The following is a 21333-nucleotide window of genomic DNA, read 5'->3' as shown; positions in this document are numbered from 1 at the left end:
CTTTGCTGTGGCATACATTTCATAGTGTCCCTTGAAGGCGTATAATGCGTACCATAAAGAAAAAAAAAAAAAACGCCAGGCCTGCGCGGAAAGCGCAGCACAGTCACAGCGAAAGGTGGAAGAGCGGCATTTCTAGAGCCCGTTGTAAACTCTCTTGAGGCTACATATACAAGTACACTAGCAAGGTATCCACTACGCTACAAATCACAATATTTGTGAAGTTGGGAAGCACCTACAACGCCATTATTCGTCATTGTGCGCAGAAGCGAGGTTCCAGCTACACATATGTAAGCCATTATGTGCATTTTGTTTACGTGACGACTGATGACAATGAAGAATTGTGGCTCAGCCCTTTGTAATGGGTTGGAAGCATTAAACGGCCCACCAGTTACGTAATTTGCATTGTGTGACGCCCGGTGGCTATTTCACTCGCTCATCATGCTGTATAACATACGTTGACGTGACAAAGAGAGACAGAGAGAGGGGGGAAGAACTTTATCGAGACCCTGAGGAAATGGATGATGGGCTTATGGGCTTCCTTGGCAACCAATGCAAGTGCACTTGCGAGGAACCCACTACGCTATACCTCATCATAATTTCTGTGACATAGGGAAACAGCCACTATGCCATTTTTCGTCATTCAACGGAGAGCCGTGGTACCCGCTAAAAACGTGTAAGGCATTATGCGTACTTTGTTGGTGTTGTGCCTGATGACGATGAAGAATTATTTCAGAGCCCCTTGTAATGAGTTGGAAGCATCCAACAGCCCACTCGGTGCGGAATTCGCACTGTGTGACGCCTGGTTACAGAATTCGCGTTGTGTGGTGCGTAGTTGTTATTTCACTCTTCTGCCACACTAAATTACACATGTTAATGTGGTTCCTTCTGGCCATGAAGCTTGTATAGCGTCTTCTTGCAAGGCAGTTCCAAGCACCGGCATGGCTTTGAGGTACAACACTGGGCTCCCACGCAGAGGGCCCAGGTTCGAAGCCCGTTCCATCCTGGACATTTTTTCTTATTTCGTTTTTTTTCTTATTTCGAGCGATAGTGGTTACGGACACCGGCGGCGGCGGCGGCGGACAACTACGGCGCCAAAAACGGCCGGTGAAATGATCTCATAACAGCTTTCGCTGTAAAAAATAAGCATGATTACCTTTAAAATTATCTTCCGTGTAAAGGCACTGCCCAGCTGGAAAACTTCGCTCTTTTTCTGCTGCACTTGTCGCCCTTTGCAAGTCCGTCAATTTTTTTTTTCGTTTGACTTCACTTCTCCATATTTTATTCTTGGAATTCTGTCCCTATGGCCTTTCTTAAAGGGTAAATCACTCTGTCGTGTTTCTCTTTCACGCTTTCCGCGCATAAGCGCTCACTAAGTAAGGCTTGACAGACGCACGGCAATTAAAAGCCGTGAATAATATAATATCTGGGGATTTTTTTCTTTGCCAGAACCACGATATGGTTATGAGGCACGTCGTAGTGGAGGGCTCCGGAAATTTCGACCATCTGGTGTTCTTTAACGGGAACTGACTTGGCACAGTACACGGGCCTCTATAGCATTTCGCCTCCATCTAAATGTGAACGCCGCGGCCGGGAACGAACCCGCGACTTTCGTAGCAGCAGCCGAGCGGCAAGCCGTGAAATCGAAGCTTTCCTTTTCTTTTCCTTCCTTTATTACATAGTTTCGTGCCCTCATTGCTTCAACACTACGCATTCCCGGTCAGGATACTTTCCGACATATGTTGTAGGAAAATACGTCGAAAAGTCCATAAATGTGTTTTGGGCTTGCTTATATGATATAATTAGGCTTACAGCGCATGTAAAGACGAGGATGAAGAAGGACGTGACACACACACACATAGCGCCTGTGTGTGTCACGTCTTTCTTGGTGTGTCACGTCTTTCTTAGATCTCGCCTTTTGATGCGCTGTAAGCCTCATGAAAAAAAGTCTGAGATATCGAGGGATGGCCCCATTGTAATCTGATTCCGGTCTCCTCAACCTGTCTCGGAGATATAGCGTCACTGCTCCGGCAAAATAAACGTGGGAACAGTCTCGCTAGCCGCGTAGCGTCCTGCGGCAACACACAACCACGACAACCAAAAGCCGTCGTTCGTTCCACCGTGCGTGTATCCCCAAAGGAGTCGCGGCGGGCGTGATCCGATTTGGGGAACGTCGCGGTTCTGCGTGTCGTGTCGTTTGCGCCTCCGGCTGTCTCCTCGACAACGCGCCTCGACCCGTCGGAGAAGCTGCCACGGAGACACTACGACACGCGACGACGGTGCCATGTAGCGACTAAGCTGTCTCACTCGGAGGCAGCAGACCTTTGCATCGCGATGTCATTTGCTTTCTTTTCTGTTCCTATGTACCACCCCTATCGGCGATGCGATCCCCGACAGGCAGTCAGCGTGTGTCCGGGGCGCTTTTCATTGCATGGTGACACAATAGTCAATCTTGCATTTATTGCGCCCCAAAGAAGCGGCGAACCGACTTCACTCAAGGCACAGGTCATACTCAATCCTGGGGTTAAAGTTACAGCTCAAACGCACAAGACGTCCCATGAAGAAAATACACGAGACGCCCATGGGGCGTGTGGTGTCTTGTGTAGTTGCGCTGTAGCTTTAACCTCAGGATTATGTACCAACTAGGCCAATGAAGGAGACCATGCTCAAGATGAGTCCCCACATGCGACGGTGAAGATTAACAGCCTTGTGATGACGATCATGTACAAATAATGAAGCGCCTAACAACTGCCGCGCAATATATCCTTTTCGTTTTTATTTTTTTGTACGGAGTGCGCTATGTATACCGTTTTTACCGCGTTCCTCCCGATTGGGCTAGTATTATTTATTGGTTGTTAAATAAAAAAAAAATAATTGTAATTCTAACAAGTCTTTGGCAACCTTTACACAAGGTATCGTGAAAAAAACTTGGCAGGTCTCGTCCAAGCCTTGCTAGACCTCGCCAAGTTTCACCAGGTTTCCGCGTCACAGTAAAATAATATTAATAAAAAAACGTAGTGAATGTAACGCTCTAATTGGCATATATATATATATATATATATATATATATATATATATATATATATATATATATATATATATATATATATATATATATATATATATATATATAGGCTCCATCTAAAATACCTACGAAGCTGTTTTGGTTGCTGACTCTGTTTGAACTTAAGGATTGGAGATCTTGTTGGACTTTTCTTCAAATTGTACTTTTAGTGTCAACTTGCGTGACAGATTCACGAAAGGAAAAACGAAAAAAATTGACTGCCGTCATTGACTTAAGGTGTACTTCCCTTGGTATTTTCGCGTGGAACAAGTACTTAATTATTATATTTGTCATCAGGTCACAGTGAAATATATTAATATAAAACGCTGCAACTGTGAAGTCTGGAAGCGTATTGTTTCCTCATAGCACCTATCACGATAACGCAATGCGAGATCTCTTACGCTTTACTTAACGCGATCACGCGCTTGGCACGAAGCAACGCAATTAACGTTCTGTCTTTGATTTTATTAGCCGAACTGTATAATTATACCACCGCGCATCCGCGCTTTGTTTCGTTCACGTCGTAGGTGTTTCGACAGCAAGATGGCCTCGTTGGGCCGCGGGCAAATGGGAACGACAGTAAAGCGGTGGTTAACCCGGTAAGCAGTTTTGTCTCTGGTGCCCTCGACACAGACTGCTCCATAACGAATGAATAAACCGCGCAAAAGAACGAGGACGAACAGAAGAAACAACAGACCACAGCGCTGACTCGCAACTAAAACTTTATTTCACAAGGAACAGAATAAATAGCATCTGGGAAAAGATATCAAACGACCATCACGTATGCATAAGGCAACAAAAGTAACAACAACAACAAAAAAATAACACAATAACGTACGTGAGTGATTAGTCATGAACATGAGGCAAGTTATCGCTGAGATAAGAAACTTCAGCCTGTGACAAGGCTACCGAAGTTTGGCTGACGCATATGTGACTTTCCAATGACATGTAGAAAGCTTCCATTATTTCTCGTGTGCGCTGATCCCTGTGCCTGTGCAAAACTTCCGTCCTATCAAAACTGGGATTTCAACCACTTTTTCGACAATGAAGAGCCAAATGAGAACCAGTGCCGTTTTTAACATTTTGTGCATGCTCTTGGATCCTAATATTTATGCATCGACTAGTTTGCCCTATGTAAATCTTGCCGCAGGAACATGGAATTTTATATACAACGTTAGTTTGACAATCTACATTTTTTTTCCTATGTTTGACTGCGCACCTTAGCCGTTTGTCACTTTTTTCTCCATTTAACTTTCTGTGCACGGCTGGACATACCTGTCGCAACTTGTGGCCAACACTGAAAACAACGTCAACATGGTAGTCAGCGCTGTGGTCTGTTGTTTCTTCTGTTCGTCCTCGTTCTTTTGCGCGGTTTATTCATTCGAGATGGAATCACACCAACTTGCCCAGTTAAACGTTCTAATGCTCCATAACGCTCTCGTTACGCTCTCTTTTTAAAAAGTGTTTTCGCTTTCCTTGTTTCGTTTAAAGTGTGCCATACCGAGGTTAAACAAAATTTTTATCATCCTGGGTTAGTGAATCTTTCTGCATGTATAACTGTTTTATTTCTTCATGCTTTAGAGGGAGTACCGCCTACCTTTATGCCAAGGGCTACGCTGGGTCGTATGCAAAGGAGTGCATTAATGTAACGGAAAGCACTCTAGGAGATTGCGCTGGTGTCTGGTTCTTTACGAGCAGATGGTAGTTAATGTCATGCGTTCATCGTTACGCTTCGGCTAAAGTGTCTTCTATTACCTATAAGACCGCTTATGTAAAACTGCACGAAGTCTATAAGATGTATTCACTGAGCTCGCCCGCCATGCGGCGTCAGCGGGTGTCTGCATCCGGCCACTATAGCCGTGGTCGTTCAGCGATCCGGCATATGACAGTCAGATGTCATGTGAAAATATGAGAAAAGATATCAAAAGAGCACGCGCGGCCAAGCACTTTGGTTGTAGTCCCAATATGACAACCGCGCGGGCGACCACATGTATGGCGACTGCCGCCCCTTCCGGATAACGTCTCGCGAATAGCTCCTATAGATATACCACTTCTGAGTGCGACTTGGCCGTTCCCCTCCTAATATACCAGACTCCTAGTATAGTAGTATGGCATACCACTATGCTAGGAGCAAGATAACTTATGAGGAGGATTACTCCATCCACACGAGCACGGACAAGCTGTGGTTTAGCGGCACGCTAATGGCGTTGAGGAAACTGGTTGCAAGCACCGTGCGGTGGGTGGCACGGATCCAATGTCGGTCTGCACTATAGCGGTGCAGCCTAACCCGTAGTCTGCGTACACGATGCAAAATAGCAAGTGCGCCGACGAACGCCGTGTGGTCGCTCAGTCAGTCGATCAAGCACGGTGGTGCGTCAAAACCACGCAACTGGCTATTTTGTGCCGTGTTCGTGACTGCCGCGCTTTCGTACCCACGCGCGGCTTCCGTTGTTGCTTCGAATTGGGCGTATTCTGTCCCAGCGGATACGAATGCCCCAGTGGATCGGAATTTCCAGCTTGTTCCATGCTACGAGAGTTAGGAGTACACGCTGATGCGTGCTGCGTGTTGGGAGGAATGCTGCTGGGCGAGTTTTTGCGTGACACTGTAGAAAGTTTCGCTGCCGGCGACTTACTTCGGCACGCAGCTGCCGAAACTTGAGGCTCGAGCGCGAAGCCGTGCACTCATGGTCGTGCCGACTCGCCATGTTATTCTGGGGGCTTGGCTGGGATTCACAATGCTTTCAACGGCCTGTGACATATGCTGCATCGGTAACGGCAGTTTGCAGGGTGCAGGGAATAACCTAAACTTGGCATTATCTAGCCAGGTGGAAGGGCAAGTTTCTCCTCCTGAGTCAGCTTGCCCCGTGTACTTTGAGTGCGAGTCTTCGATCTGTCCCAGCCTCCAGATGTCAGTTAAGGAACGCAGAGTGGCGAACACAAGGAGAGTTTGTTGGCAGTGCGGCGTAATCACTGGGAGGGAGTGCAATTAGAAAACCCTGATTAACAACGCTCCGTCCACATTTCGCAAGAAATTTGAACGCACAGAAAATTATCCGTGTGCGCCGTAGAAGAATGTTCCTCATTGGTAGTATGAAATAATTAATTGATGAACGCTTTCGTTTCCCTACTCTTCATGCTCTTCAGCGCTCATTTTTACGAGACTTTTTTTCCGCCAGAATTGATCTGGCTTGAAGAATAAGAATGGTAAAGAAAATAAACGAGTGGGGAACTAGACGTACTGGAAGAGTCGCAGAAAAACGTCCCCCTATAATGGGATCTCCAGCGGGCCATTGCCAGGCTACTAGCGCGAATCCACTAGGAACGGTCCGAGCTCCGGCTACGGCTTCTCGCTTGGACTGCCGCGTGGCATTGGTGTCACTCTTGGCACCCCTCTCTTCGTTAACACTCGGGGAGCTCTTTTTAAATGGCCCCATTGTTCGATCTGGAATGGGAGCTGCAGTACCGCAGAAAGAACAAGCGAATACGAGAGACGAATGCGAGAAGCGGCCTGAAGCTTCTCGGGTGAAAGAAGCCGGCGAGCGGAAAGATGAGGAGATGGATGAGGGAGGGGAGGATTCGGACTCCGGTGGATGGCTCGTTAGTATTCACCCCGCGTGCCGAATCGCTTTGAATGCGATGGCCGTGCGTCCCGATCGCCCTGCCAGCCTTCGTTCGTTACTGAGGGCGGCTTGCCTGCGCGGCATCCAGTGCTGCCGTTTGTTTGCTTTCTCAGTTGTTCTCCGAAGTTGTGCTGTGAAAGCGAACCTTTGAGCGTCCCACACCGATGGCAGTTGGTGAAGAAAGAGGAGAAGCGCGCTCTGCCCTCTTTGACGGCGTGCTTGCTTGACTGGAGCGCCTCCCGGCCATCCACGCAGTCGTTTATAACGTTTACTGCCGCGGGAGCACCTTTCCTTTCTCACACTTTCTCTCTTTCGCACTTTGGCCCCACTTCTGTGCGTGGAATGGCTGCAACTGTTTTTGGAGCGAAGCTCTATATCGCTAGTTCTGGCGTATCGCGTCCATAGACAAAATACGCGTGAACAATTTTCGGCGAACCGACTAACTCGTGTAATCTAGCACTTTTGCATCGAAAAAGTTTGCATGGCGTAAACGTAAACGTAAAGGTGTATGATTTCGCCGACATGGTAGAATGACGTGAACAGTTTTGCCTCGAGGACAAGACCACTTGCATAAGAAACGAACGTCATGCAACATCTGTACTTTTTTTCTTCGAAGCAACGGGGTTCCTTATGCACTACGTGATTTCATTTTGAGGCAGCCGTTGGCCACCGTCGATGAGGTAATATGCGTCCTGCGCAGGGGAAACACACCGGGATCTTTGATTGTATGTCTCATTAACTGCTCAATATACTCAATAACGATAATGTATATATTCACCATAGCAATATTCGCTATACCAGGCCCACCATATTCGCATATTCGTCGGCTTCCATTTTCACAGCAGTGGAAGGGCTCTGAATAATTTTATTTGTCTTTACTCGTACTACGCGTGAGCTTGTGCGTGTGTGTTTCACTGGCAGTGAACGTGAATGGTGGTTGGCTGACACTGTGTAGGAAGTTCTGCACTCCTTAGTTTCAGCATATCTTTAGCAACCAATAAACAAGCGCCATTAAACCTGTGGCCGGGCTCTGCGCTACCTTGTATGAAGGCCTTCCATCGGTGGCTTTTAGACTACACTCTTATTAGCATGCGGATTTAATGCGTGGTCGGAGGCTGCTTTGGACCTATGCATTGAGGCGAGTATTTTACTTCGGTTACCTCTGTCTTCTGTTTAGTTGAGGAGCTTATCCCGGTGACGTGTACGCGCGTGTTTATGCTCGTAACAATTATGGTTGACGAAAAATTAATTGATACTACGACTCAGTCTTCGTAGGAGATAAAGAAAAACTGCCTTGGATTCGCAACAGAAAATGCAACGCTACAATTTTTCGTATGAGAACGAGGGCTACCCTCTTACGATGCTGGACGTATTATTAGCAAAGATGTCCGGCTAACTGCAAGTAACGACTACGAACTTACTAATTTCTCAGCAGTATTGTCTGATCAGTCGATTCAACTTCTGTTTATTTTCAACACTTAGGTCTCCTAACACCTTTTAATCGCAAATTTCGTATCTTGTTGTTACTTTTTATTTCAGTCACTCTTATCACCTTTTAAGGAGACTTATTCTGTACTTACATCCCTTGTAATTGTCACTGTTTTACTGCCACAAATAAACGTATTGTGATTCTGAACTAAGGGCTCTGTCAATTCAGCTCCTTGCTCACGACTGCAGGCAGCGTAGAGGGCGATCGATCGGAAGCTCAGCCTTCGAGAACTCCTTTAAGTGTTCCTCCCTAGAAGCGGGCAATATAATGTATAGCGTCCTGTATCCGAGCTGCGTATACGTCGCTTCGTAGCGTTGCTCGCTGAGCGCTAATGGTTGCACTCGCTGGAAAACGGGGTTCAGCACTCTACTGCGCTCCTGCCGATCGACTCGCGAGAAAAATGCGGCCTCATCGTCCACGCGGCGTGCGCTTCTGCTGCGTCAGCCTTTTCTTTCGAAGAGCGCTGAGAGCGCTGTTGGTCGGTGCGTCCAAAGTGCTTGGTGATAAACCGTCTTCGCCCAGCTGTCTCGCATCGTGGAGCGAGGGCGTTTCCCGTGCGCTGCGGGTCTTTCCGGCGTCTCGCTTCTCCGTCCTTCGATTTCTCGATGCGGCTGCGCCGCTAGGAGAAGCGTGGTGCGGTACTTACCGAATTCATTTTTGCCAGCGCCTTGCCGCGCTGTCGAGCCACTCGACTCCAGCCTTGGCTTTTCATTGTTTGTACTTCGGCGATTGCTTAGATCTTGTGGAGAAGAAATCAAGGTAATGAGCGTGGACAGGGCATGTAGCGAGTAGGCAAGATAACCGGTGGCCATTAAAAGTAGCAGAGTGGATTGCAAGAGAAGGCATGCGCACGAGGGGTAGGCAGAAAGTTAGGTGGACAGATGAGATTGATAAGTCTACGGGGATAACGTGGCCGCAGCAAGCGCAGGACCGGGTTAATTTGGCTAAACATGGGAGAGTCCTTTGCCCTGTTGTAGGCGTAGTCACGCTGGCGATTACAATGATGGCTGTTTGTACGCAGTTCCCTGTGAAATAACAGTTTTTTGCCTTTCGCATGGCGCTTAAGCGCATGGCGCGCTTAAGAGCGAGCCATGTTGAACGTTGTGGTGTGCACGCAATGGTATACCTTTCTGTTGTGGTTTGTTTCGCAGGGAAACCGCGTCAGAACGTGCGAACCGTTGGCATTTGCGTTGAGCTGACACTTTCCGTCCATCACTAATGTCCGCTTCGAACTCACAATTTCGGAACGTTGTTTCATTCGGACGCTAGCTGAGCTCGTGTCCCCCATAACTTTTACCCGACCTTTTAACTTCCTCTCAACACGCTATGTTCACCAAGAGCTTCCTGCCGTGCTCCACAAGATTACACGGTAAACTGCTTTCTTCCTTCGCAGCACTTACACCTTAATTAATGCAAACGTCGTCAGTTAGAGTAGTTTCGAAAATAACGGAAGCGTCAGTCGGCGCTTGCGTTTAAAGTTCGCGTCGTTCCTTTACTAATTAGTCGTCAACGTCCGGAGAACGCAGTATAGGTACCACTAACCAGCGGCTATCTTGAACGTTCAGGAAACGACCGCTTTCTTTCTTTTCCTTTTGTCTCGGAAGCGAACGGACCGAGCGCGGACGTTGTCAAATCATCTACAGGAGCGCGCAAGACGCCGACGACGTCGCGCGGTGCTTAGACAAAAGGGAGAGCTAACCCTCGCGGCCCGTCTGCCTTGTTATACGCCTTCACGGGCGGACGAGCACGTGTGCGGGGCAGCGGTGCAGCGGACCGACCCGCTGTCTTGCCAACATCTGCCTCCTGCGACGACGTCGTTGTCGTTGAAGGCGCATCGGCCTCCTTGAGCCCCAGCGACGCGTCTCTGTCTCACTCCTCTCCCCCCTCTCTCCCTCTCTCTGCGCTGGACTTGCGTCACACGCCGGTTCCCCTGGCCGAGCCGTCAACGAAGTTGACTGTCTGTCGCTCACCAGTGCAACGGGCCACACGATATTCGGAACGTTTGTTTTGAGAGAGAAAGCGCGCGCGTCTTGTATCATCATTGGCTGCCCGACGTTCTCCTCTTTAAGTGCGCGCGCTTCGCTTCTTCCAGACTTGGGGATGGCGTGTGGACAAGTCGAGAGAGTGCCCCTGTTTTCTTCGCAGAGCGGTACTTCAAGCCTACGGGACGTATGAGCGGATTCGCTGACGCGTGACGTTTTAGTGTGACGTAGTTTGTTGGTATAGGCGTCGAACATCCCCCCCCCTCCTTTTCTTGTTTTGTTTTGTGTCGTTTAGTACGAAAACGTTGTTTCTCGTATTTGAGTACGTCAGCGAAGGTGGCGGAGCGGACGCGTGCGTATCGCCGTGTTCTTTTCTGCCTTTTTTTTTTCTTTCTTCACGTCTAATTGCGTGCTGGCGCACCGGCAGTAACGGATTACCAGCGTGTCCCACCGTGCCCGCTTACGCGTTTCGCATGTACGTACGTCGCCGAAGAAATGCTTGGAATGTACGTGGGAATAACCGGCTCCGTTCGGAGTGTGCTGAGCCTGGCGAATCGCGATGTCACTGCAGCGGTTCGCGGTTTCTCGGAACGAATTCCTCGTCAATTTTTTTTCTTCTTTCGATGCAGCTGTCACAACTGCCACGGGCCTGTTGCCAGGTGGCTGTTATTTACGCCTTACATTTCCGTCGGAAGTTAGGTTGGCTTATTCACGATTGGTTTCACTCAAATGGCCAGATAACAATATTTGCTTTTCTGGTTTCCTTTGACATTTATTTTTGTTTTCTTTGTCTTTTCTGTCGCGTGGCGTGCACGCACGTTATATATGTGACTGGAGCTATCTATCTCACTGGAGCGCTTCCACAAATGTATCATTTGTGAGGGCTTTTTACTGTGAGACTTTTACCGTGAGACACTTTTTTACCGTGAGACTGTACCTCGCATAAATCTGTGTCTTGGTGTATCCACCTCTCTGCACTGTCGCCGTCGCTCCTAAATGCTTAGAAACACCACGCATACACCTTTATTATTTTTTTAAGTGGTTATATATGTACAGCTACTTGAGTATTTCCTCACGAGCGGTATTGCTACGATTTCTTAAGGATACCGGACTGATTCGCCGTCTGTGATATCAAATTACGTCAGCGGCAACACTGACTTTTCTCTCATCCTCTCTAACTTTTCTTCCCCCTTCTTCATTGCAGTGTAGCCTCCCGGGCTCAGCATTGGTTAACCTCCCTGCCTCTCTTTTATCCTCATCCTCCTTTCATTCTTCTTCACGAGCGTGGTAACTCGCCTCATAAGTACAACAGTAAATTAATAAAAAAACATTATTCAGCTGTAGCTTCGCGTTCATATGTTTTGCCCAGCGAAACCGCGGGGGGAGCATTCACGTGAAACGCGCGACTGCGTTGTTGGTGGCCGCCGCCTTGATTTATGAAAGGCCTGCGGTGCCGCTAGCTTGTCTTAGCGACATCAATATCGCGGGGCGTTGCTTAAGGAAAGCGTCGGAGACGGGCTCGACGATGAACGATGTATTCTGCCTAAGAAAGGAAAGACGACAGCTGTGCTTGTTTATACATGCCATCGTAACGGGGAAAAGGCGCGGCACACAAGAAAAAGAGAGTGTGACAGGGGCAACATGGCGCTGACTTACTTGCTCTGCACTGTGTCAGTAAAGAATAGACCACGCTAATCTAGGAAGCAGTTCTTAATGTAACAGCAAAACGGATGCCGAGTTGATAAGCAGCATTGCCTACGATGATAAGCATTCTCAGCCCACATTTAACGTTATATGCATGCGGAACTCTATGAAAGTACGTCACTGATGTTACTTCGATTACCTTTGTTCAGGAACAGATAGATAATGCTTCTGTCGCGTAACAGGGTTATTTATACAAGTAATAGCTTCTTCGTTGTCGTGTCGTACTATTCAGTAGTATAGGCAAGACTTGAGAAGGGACCTTAGCTATATTCAAGTTTCATAAGGATAGTTTGTGGATAGTTTTGACATCTGTCTAATTCACGAACGTGTCTTACTTATTTTGCTCTAAACTGCAGATTTGTTAGCAAAATATTCAGTGCGCGCAACGACAGTGTTTATCTTTTCGCTGAACAGTACGTTGTGGCTGGCGCACAACGTAACCTCTGTCGCTTTTGCGCCGAAAAGTCTAAGATAACTAACGACGAGAATGTAGTCCAAGGGAAAGACCGCTTTCTAGCATTACACTCTGTAGAACGGATGCGTCGTCCATTCATATCTTCTATAGACTTTGTCTCGGAGTGAGCTTTGGCTCCGGCATGAGCTTCATTCATATTGTGCCTCCCACAACTTCCGCGTTTGTGCTCCTAAACAAAAAAGCCATTTCACTCTAGCCACACGAGCGCTTCGAGGCATCCGGCTCCCGCTATCGCGTTTTTGCTGGCTTTGTAAACACACTGTCGTAGTTTCTTTCGTCCGCCAGCGCAGAGCGGGAAACCATTTTCGAACTCTTTTGTTTCACTGCTTTATCACTTCGCCGCTTGCTCGCCAGTTTTTCTTTGCACGTGGCGTCGAATGTTCCGCGCTTATTCAATTGTCTCACTGTAGTTGCGCAGTTGTTTGCAAAGCATTCGTATGGTTAATCTAATAATATCGTTTAACCAACGTTTGCTTGAATATTATTAATTTTTCCATACACTAATAACCATGATATACGTTATATACGTTTGTCATCGGCAGAAGAAAGGAAAACACTCGACGTCCCGTTGATAATATATTGTGTGCAGGCTGCAGTTCTGTCTAGTTCAATCGTGAATAATCGCCGCACGTCGTGACGTTTTTGAGTTAAATGAATAATGCGGTGAGTTGTACAAGAAAGGAATGAGCGGTTCGGAAGGACGTCATAACTTATCGTGCTTCCGCGCTGGCTGTTCTGGCGTTCGTGTGGTTTCTGTAGCCCTATGCGTTCGAGCATGGCGAATATTTTTCTCCTGCTTGTTTCTGCATCAACACGCGGTCGTATGCATGCCTAAGCGTGCGTGCGCGTAATTTTTGTGGTTTGATAGCTCGAGACACTGCGGCGCTCTCTATAACAAGGCATCGGCGTCTTTCTGTTCTATATCTTGCGTCTGAAGCTTCCCTTTTTTTTATTGCCCGCCGCTTTTCTCACTCGGTTATCTTCCGACTTTTTCTTTCTGGAAAACAATATTCCTCTCTTCGCATAGCTAGAAAGTGCACGTAATTTGGTTCTGTACAGACCCTCTTGCTATACTTTAGGTACACTGGCCCTTATTCTCTGCTGGTTATCGTCAAATAACTTTCAGCGCTGGCATTTCGTGGTGCATCCAATTAGTTCAACTCTATTCAGTAATTCGCTCATTATGGCGCTTATCATGACCGGGAAATGTGACCACTTGTCTGAAGTTCGAGGTGTTGAATGATTTTGCGACGACGTTCTTTCTTTCCTTCATCTTTAATAATATCACCGCACTTAAGGCGAGGAGACAAGGGACTGTTGGGAACAAGAAAAACATGAAGAAAAGTGTAAAACTATCTATATCATCGTGTTTGTAAACCTGTTCTCGCCTTGACTACTGTGATATTGAAAGCACTTCGAGAAAATTTATTGTGCTGCAGAAATCCTTAAATTTAATTTCGAGGGCCGGCGTGCTTCATGCCTCTAATATCCTTACGTTCTTGTTTTTTTTGGTTTCCTGGATAATATTTTGAGTTAGATGTGTGCCAGCGCCTTCAATCACGTGAGATCGGAAGCACAGCCACTTTGGGACGCCATCTCGCTGTGCAATTGAAGAGGCCGCAGTACATCGAAATTGTGTCTTGTGTAACGTCCTAGAGTTCCACTTGTTTTCCTGACGAGCTAGCCGTTTACGCTGCGCTAATTTCGCTTAGCCGTTCAGGGCATCATAAAAAAGCAGTTACATTAAGTGTCCGATCGTGTGCGTTTTAAATAATTTGAGAAAAAAAAAAAAAACCTACGAAACAATTGAGGCAGCCGCTGAATTTGTTATTATAGACTGTTAAGCTTGCGTTAGGTATATTGCCACGCTAAGGATTCGTATTGGGAAAGTGAAGTACGTATTCCTGAATACTCTTTAGTTTAGGCCTCTAAAGAAAATGCTACTCGGTTCCTATCTTTGCGAAGTCATGCGATATCTTAACGTTTGATGCAGAGAAGCGAGATACTTGGTCAACTACGACCTGTGTATTCAATTCGAAGGCTACAGCTCAAGGTGGCGCTGCAGTCTTCAAGGTATCTAACATTATACATTCTAACAGCGTGTTCGCTTTAATTCACTGGTGAGTTTCCTAGCCAAAGCCGCATACGCACTCGGAAAACTCTCTGTAAAGTGTGCTTCGCCACATTAAGAGTAGCAATGCGGGTAAGCATTTAGTTCTTGCGCCGTGCGCGTCGTGGATGGTGTTTTCGGTCGTTTCATGATACGCGTCATACGCGCTGCTGGCACTCACGGTATATATACAGCGAGGCTCATCGATCAATGTTTTATGCACTCTTGCTTTTAATTTTATACGGAACTTCTGATTCCGCTTCTAGTGGTGTCAGAGGTTTCCAATTTGGGCCGGTCTTTTTTACTCCACCAGCGTTGACCTCCGACCCGCTTATCCATAGGCGTGCGCACAGGGGGTGGCAGGGGGGGGCGCCTCCCCCCCCCCCTATTCACCTAAGAGGGCGGGCGAAATTGCGCCGTACGTTGAACCTTCTAGTCACCTAAGAGGGAAGGGGGCGCAAAATCTGCCCCATACATTGACTTAGTAGGATGGGGGGGGGGGGGGGGGAGGCGCTGCGATGAACCTTTGCCCCCCCTGATGGGGAACCCTGCGCACGCCTATGCGCTTATCGATGAGTTTTTGATAACTGTCTCAGTTCCCTCGTGGACGTCATGTATGCTAGTCTAGCGATATTAAATTGAGATAAGCCATTCTCATAATCTCGTTCGAGCTCTGGCGTGTGGGGTCATGACCCCCTGTCGTTTTCGTTTCCCAAGGCGCCGGGAAGAATTATTTTGTGATTGTAGTTGCATACGAGTTTGTTTTATTACTTTGTACGTTAGGAGTCTTTTATCAAGGCGAAGAAAGTAAAAATAGTGCGCTTAAGGTTGTGCAATAAAATTTTCTATTTGACTAGATGAAAACAAATTTGGCAACAAGCTGCCACAAGCTGCTGAAATCGTGTGGAAATAAATAATCCGATCATTATCACGTGTTTCGTCGCAGTTGGCGGAGCTTACCTACCGGTAGTTGCTAAAAGTCCGCGTAATTAGGGATGGTGCACGCTACGTAAGAACCTTAAGCGACCGAAAGAGTGACACAGAGCAAAAGCAACATCAAACATGAAACGAACAAAAATGTACCAATAGTGAGTAACCCTCAATACAGTGTAAGGTGTTTAGAGCTTGCGCGTATTTGCAAATTGTTTGCGGTGCCTCAATTCAGCAACGCGACTTCTCGGCATTCCATTGTTATACATTATACCAAGAACTATCCCAGTGCCGTGCTGTTCTGCTTCCGCGAACACCACTCGCGCCGCCCTCTCCTGGCTTGCTCTGTCACGGCGTAAATAGCTCGCGATTTTGCATCGTAGTCAGCGGAAGCTCGCTGGTTCAAGTGACCAATCGCCTAACGTTCGTGGCGCGCTTAATTAGCTGGCCTGAATAATTGAGTGCCTTCTTCACACCGTGAAGCACAGTGCTGTTGGCGAACTAAAAAATGCGCGTAGTACACTTTTTTTTTTGAAGTGTCGCGTGGTTACGGCTCGTTGTCGCCGCGCGTTCCGCATGTCGCGTAAAGCATGGTGGAATTTAAATATGCTCTTATACGTAATCGAGTGTTCCGGCTTATTTATCACTGCGTCAGCGTCGGTGTGCATCTGTAAGTTTTGGCAGACAGGGTGGCATGGTTGTTTGTGAGACGGTATAAGTTGTTCTCAATTATTTTTAACCTTGGTATATTGGAATGTTCACTTGTTCACTTAGAGAAAAGGTGTGGATAGATGAGTGAGCAAGAAAGAGGAGAGGAGCATTTTCGGACTTTTGCGCCGGGAAATTAGTTCGCCGTGATGATAGCGAATAAGAGGTTATGAGATCAACAGGGGGCGGATGTCACTGAGACATTAAATAGTATTATGACCGATTGGTACGACCATCTTAGAATGCTGCTTGGTACGTTTTCCTTGTCGGTGTTTAATCTCGCATCGCTGAGATTACGTGGGCGGTGCCAACAGGCGCTATTTATCGTGACCAGTCGTATGGAATACATCCGCATTCTCCCCCTTCCTCTTAAGTGTTCACTGAGAAGCGGAAGCAGCTAAAGCAGATTGGGACGTAATTTCTAGGAGCCCCCCTTCTTCCTCCTAGCAGATGCACGTACAAGTTAGGCCAAGTGTTGCAAGTTCGCATTGACAATCTGTACACACGACTGTGCCAAGCAGTCGGTTTGAAAATTTTATAGTGCTTTGGACGTAAGCCCAGTGAATCATTGTGCCGCCCGTATGAACAGCCCACAGTTGGTAGACTAACTTACGAATCAGTTACTTGAGGAGCAGCTGACGCCTGGATGGTATCACTAAGTGAAAATGTTCAACGCTCGCAGCCTGCTTGAAAAAACGGGCTCACGGTACAGGCTGAAGTTTGCTAAGGCCTTCGGGAAAGAGAGAGAGAGAGAGAGAGAAAGAAAAACAGAGTTGTTCTCTCTGTGGTATGTGTAACCTTTTGTCCGTATTTTTCTTCTGCGGCCAGTCGGTTTCTCGATATCTTGTATTACTTTGGAAAGTCAGTCGGTGTGCTTATTGAGAATCAATACCGAAACTCATTTCGGGCGGCTCTTTTCATAAAACTGTGCCGGAGAACTTCTGAGCAGCGAAAGTTTCACGCAGTTGCTCTTGTAGATATCGCCCTGACTTCGTTGTAAAGCTTGAATGCGAATGATCGATTTCATCTCGGGTTAGCCGGAAGACCCCGCTATTTTAAATGTACAATTAAGAAAAGGGAACAATCCAACGAAGCCGTCCAACTCGCGAATAATTTCGTTGCGTGAAATTTCTAATCCCCTTCCAGATTTTACATATATGTTGAATTCATGCTAAGATGCAAACATACCATGAAATTAGGATATCAGACATTTGCATTCGTGGTTTTTTCCCCCTTATCACCGCGAACCCCCATTGCCGTAGTCCGGACGCAAGGTACTCAAAACGGATAATATCGGGCAGTGAAATTAGCGCACGCAAATGTCGAATTGTGTTTTTTCTTTTTAAATTCAGAAAAATACTAAGGAACGTATTTTAAACAAATCCTAAATGAATTCTTGACGTACTTTAAAAAAAAAACACGATCTGATTATGAAGCCGCCGTATTTGGACTTCTTGAGTTTTATCACATGTAACCAACTTTAAAAATACACGAGATTTGTTATACGTGGGCCCCCATTTTTCTGAAATGGAAAGCCGGGATATACATTTTTCGTTGTTTTACTGCCAGAAAGCAAGAACAATCAGAGCAAGACATATTACCTCGAGGCGTTGTGAGAATTCCGTAATAACGACGTTATGGCGGCGTTGAGGGCTAATTGCGTGTTCTTAACTGGTTTTTGCGATAACGGAAGGATGAGAAGGAGTAAGAGGTTCGAACGGGTCTTGTGTCAAGTTCTGGCAGCTTACGCCGCACTTTTGTTTTACAGAGCCGAACACTGTCACCTGTTTGTGCGTTAGTGTTCTTCCTTTGACAGGTTCTCTTCTCCCAGGGATGGATATCTGGGGCTTCTCCGTATCAAAACCACGATATATTTATGTGCCAGGGCGTAGTGGAGGGCTGTGCGGAAATTTCGGCCACTTGGGGTTATTTAACGTGCACTGACATCGCACAGTACACGGGCCCCTAGCATTTCGCCTCAATCGAAATGCGACCAACGTGACGCAGATCGAACCCGTGAATTTCGGGTCAGCAGCCGATTACCGTAACCACTGCACCACCGCGGCGGCTCTTCTCTTACAGAGAGAGAGAGCGAGAGAGAGCGAGAGAGAGAGAGGTGCAGATGATGTGCAGCTGGTAGCGAAGGCCATGAGGAAGGGAGTTTTTCTGGAGAAGGTGAATGCGCACTTTTTCGCCACTCACCTCGCACCCAAGAACAACAGCGGCCTTAATGAGGCCTTAGTCTGTTTGCTCGCCGCCTTCGAGGTGGCTTACATGCGCAGTGCCTCCTTTTCGCTGTCGTTGCCTCTTTTCTGCTCACGCCTGCTTTTCTTTTCGGGCGCAATACACGCGAACGCGAATGAAGCCGGCTTAATTAAATGGAACGTGTCTTGGCGCCCTTTTTCCTTTATTCCATCGCGGCGCTAGGGATAAAAGGACCGAGCGACGCTGAGAAGCGCGAGACTTGGGAGCGTGAGGGAAGCAGGTGGGAGGCACCTCCAGACGACGAAGAAGGAGTGTGTCTTTGTTTTGCTTCGCCGGATGAGAAGAGGACAGGGCGTGCTGCATTAAGTGGTGGCGCGCGGTGGCGGCGGTGGCGGCGGTGACTTTGCAGCGCGCACCGCTCTCGTAAACAAGCCGCAAAGCCTTTTCCCCAATACTGACGGGGTTAGAGAGAAAAGTTGGAAAGAAAAACAAGAGGAACGCGCGCGCTGCTTCGAACGGACAGGAAAGCTTATCTTGGAAGACACGGTTTATTCTTGCTTTTAGAGGCAGCTCTAACGATGGCGCGTTTGCATGGCAAGCTGATATTTTACGCGCACTTTTAAGTTGATAAAGGCGCAAGCTGCCACAAGCTGGGCTGTCGTGCATTGGAATAATATTTCACACGTCGCATTACGTAATCGCGCTTCATTGGGACATTGCTGCGACATCGAGCGGGTTCGCCGAAATGCGGATTTACGAGACGGATAGCATCGCTTAGCCCTTGGACGAGTTTGGATATTAATCGACAATACCGAATCGCGTTCACGGGTGCCTATCTCGTTGTTGGTGGCGTTATGCCTAACAGGACTCGGTTCCCCTCAGAAATTTCGTCGTCTTAAGAATTAATATTGTCCGCCGGGTGAACTCATCTGAAGCGCCTTTGCTTAAAGTGGATTACCGATGCGGTTATCTCGCGATCATACGGCGACATGAAGCGGCGCACTGTCTTATCGGCTTTCTGCATTAAGCGACTTGGGATACTATCAAGAATCCTTTCTGAGCGCCCTGTTGAAGACGCTAATTAATGATTCCGAATTCGTCCTGCGTAAACGTATTCGAAAGTGTAATTTGTCGAACGAATGGAGATACTTTTGAAACTTGGAAACGCCCTCCAGAACGACAGTTCTACGTGGCTGGAATAGCTTTGCGTTTTCCTTTACCAGCCAAGTCTTTCGTCAATTCATAATACAAGTTACTCGAATGCGCGTTTCGTATGCTTCTCTGCATCGTACACACATCATTGGTGTTGGGGAGTTTAGCGCCCGAGAAGAGTGCAGCGCCCGTATTCCCAAAAGAAAGCATTCATACTAGAACGTTTTTTTTAAGAACCCAAACAACCAGTCCTAAATCTGGACATGTCATTGGCGATGGTGACCAGCCAATGTCAAGCAGCCTAGTAGCACCGAATGCTGACACAATGTTGCCGCCACATTGAGAAAGTTGCTTCAACGTTGTGGCAACATTGCGTGCTACTAGGGACAGAACCTACGAGCGAAAAACATTGTACGTATGTGGCCCCATATGGCGCGTCTTTTATTACAGGGCATTTTCGTAGGGTGCATCCGAATCCTTGCCCGCGCCTGCGTTTCAATGGTCGACACTTTTGTCGTCATTATAGTGGCCGTTGTTTCGTTGTCGATTCCTTGTCGAAAGGGTCCTGGGATTGGAAGGGGGGGTTCCTGCTCAAGGAATGTGTGTTTTCCCCTGAGGGAGAGAGGAAGAAAGAGAGTGGATAGTTTCTGACATTTGCTGATCGACCGGAGTCTTGCTTGAGCATTGACGTGCGCTGGGACCACTCTGGCGTGCTGGCATCTGCTACAGCAAAAAAGGGGAAAGACTGGACCGTGCACTTTGGCGCTACCGAGGCTATGTTTGTCTGTCCGCACGCTCGCGCCCGCTCGGGTCGGTAGCTGTGTGGGCTGCCTCAGTCTGCCTCAGACGCTTGAGAAAGCGTTGGTTGCGTAGCGCCGGAAACCGATAGGGGGCCGAGTCCACTCCTAACTTCATGAAGTAGCACCAGGGGATGAGGGAGGGGGGGAGAGAAATCGAAAACATGCTTTCAGCCTTTCTCTGGCGCTAGCGACCGAGCTATTTTGGCCTACTCTGGCTGAATCTTGTGCGGCTTGTGCTGCAACTGCGTCGTTATTTCGTGGTGCTTCATCATACGCTGCTGCGTTGTTGTCTTCGTTTTGTTCGGCCTGTCTCGTGCAGGGATGCTGCTCTGTGTTATCTTTGGCGCTTGGATAATGACACTTCGACGTTGTGGTCGGTCGGCTGAAGAGGTGGACTGCGCCCCTCAGCCAACTCTTTTTTTCCATACTCCCTGGGGATGCCGAAACAATCCAAGTATCCCACCCATAGACGAACAGAGCATCCAAGAAAATCCGGAAGACCAGTGGGAGGCGTTGCTGACCTCACTAAACCCTGAGGACCAGCTCCGGCTGGTGGACAGTGCTCTGGCATCAGCTGCAAGCCATGGCTACCTGGAATAAGGAAGTCACCCACCTCTGGGCGAAGAGAACGAGCGCCTGGTCAGACAATAAAGTTTAATTCTCTCTCTCCCTGGCCCTCACCGTCATTGGAAAGAAGTTGGTCTGGTCTGTCGAGGTTCAGTTGTTTTATCTAGCAATTTCTTTAGTCGAGTCCTTTTCTTGAGCTTCATTTGCATTTTATCTATGAAATAGTGTTAAGCGGATATACGCCGAGAAAAGAGACTGGTTTGAGAAAAAATTTGCCTCTCGTAATTTGCTCTGCGCTGGTAGGAAATTGGCACGCAGTATAGTGCGCACATGTATCCACCGAAGTTTCCGGAGTGCCGGCAAGAGGAATCAACCGCCGAATCTCCTCGAAGTCTCAGCGTGCAGTGCTGAATCGATAAAATTGTGACGTCTACACTTGCGTGCGACTGTGTTAACGGCGTGCGCGGTTCTCAACTTCCGGCTGCGCCACCCCGTATACTAAAGACAGTTCTAAACCACTTTGAGTGTAC

General features: G+C 47.6%; 1 protein-coding gene across 2 annotated transcripts in view; it reads left to right on the top strand.

Annotated features, from left to right (window-relative positions):
- Positions 1 to 21333, top strand: part of LOC119383042 (putative polypeptide N-acetylgalactosaminyltransferase 10) — a 143996-nt gene that overhangs the window by 69631 nt on the left and 53032 nt on the right. Inside the window, exon 3 of one of the 2 annotated variants that reach the window (XM_037651020.2) lies at positions 3589 to 3660. The exons of the other annotated variant lie outside the window; for it this stretch is intronic. Coding sequence (XP_037506948.1) covers positions 3589 to 3660 — 72 coding nt within the window. The remainder of the gene's footprint in view (positions 1 to 3588; positions 3661 to 21333) is intronic. 2 annotated transcript variants of the gene reach the window in all.

Source organism: Rhipicephalus sanguineus, chromosome 2 (assembly GCF_013339695.2).
Source record: "Rhipicephalus sanguineus isolate Rsan-2018 chromosome 2, BIME_Rsan_1.4, whole genome shotgun sequence".
NCBI classification, from domain to species: domain Eukaryota; kingdom Metazoa; phylum Arthropoda; class Arachnida; order Ixodida; family Ixodidae; genus Rhipicephalus; species Rhipicephalus sanguineus.
This window is presented reverse-complemented; position numbering and strand designations above follow the sequence as displayed.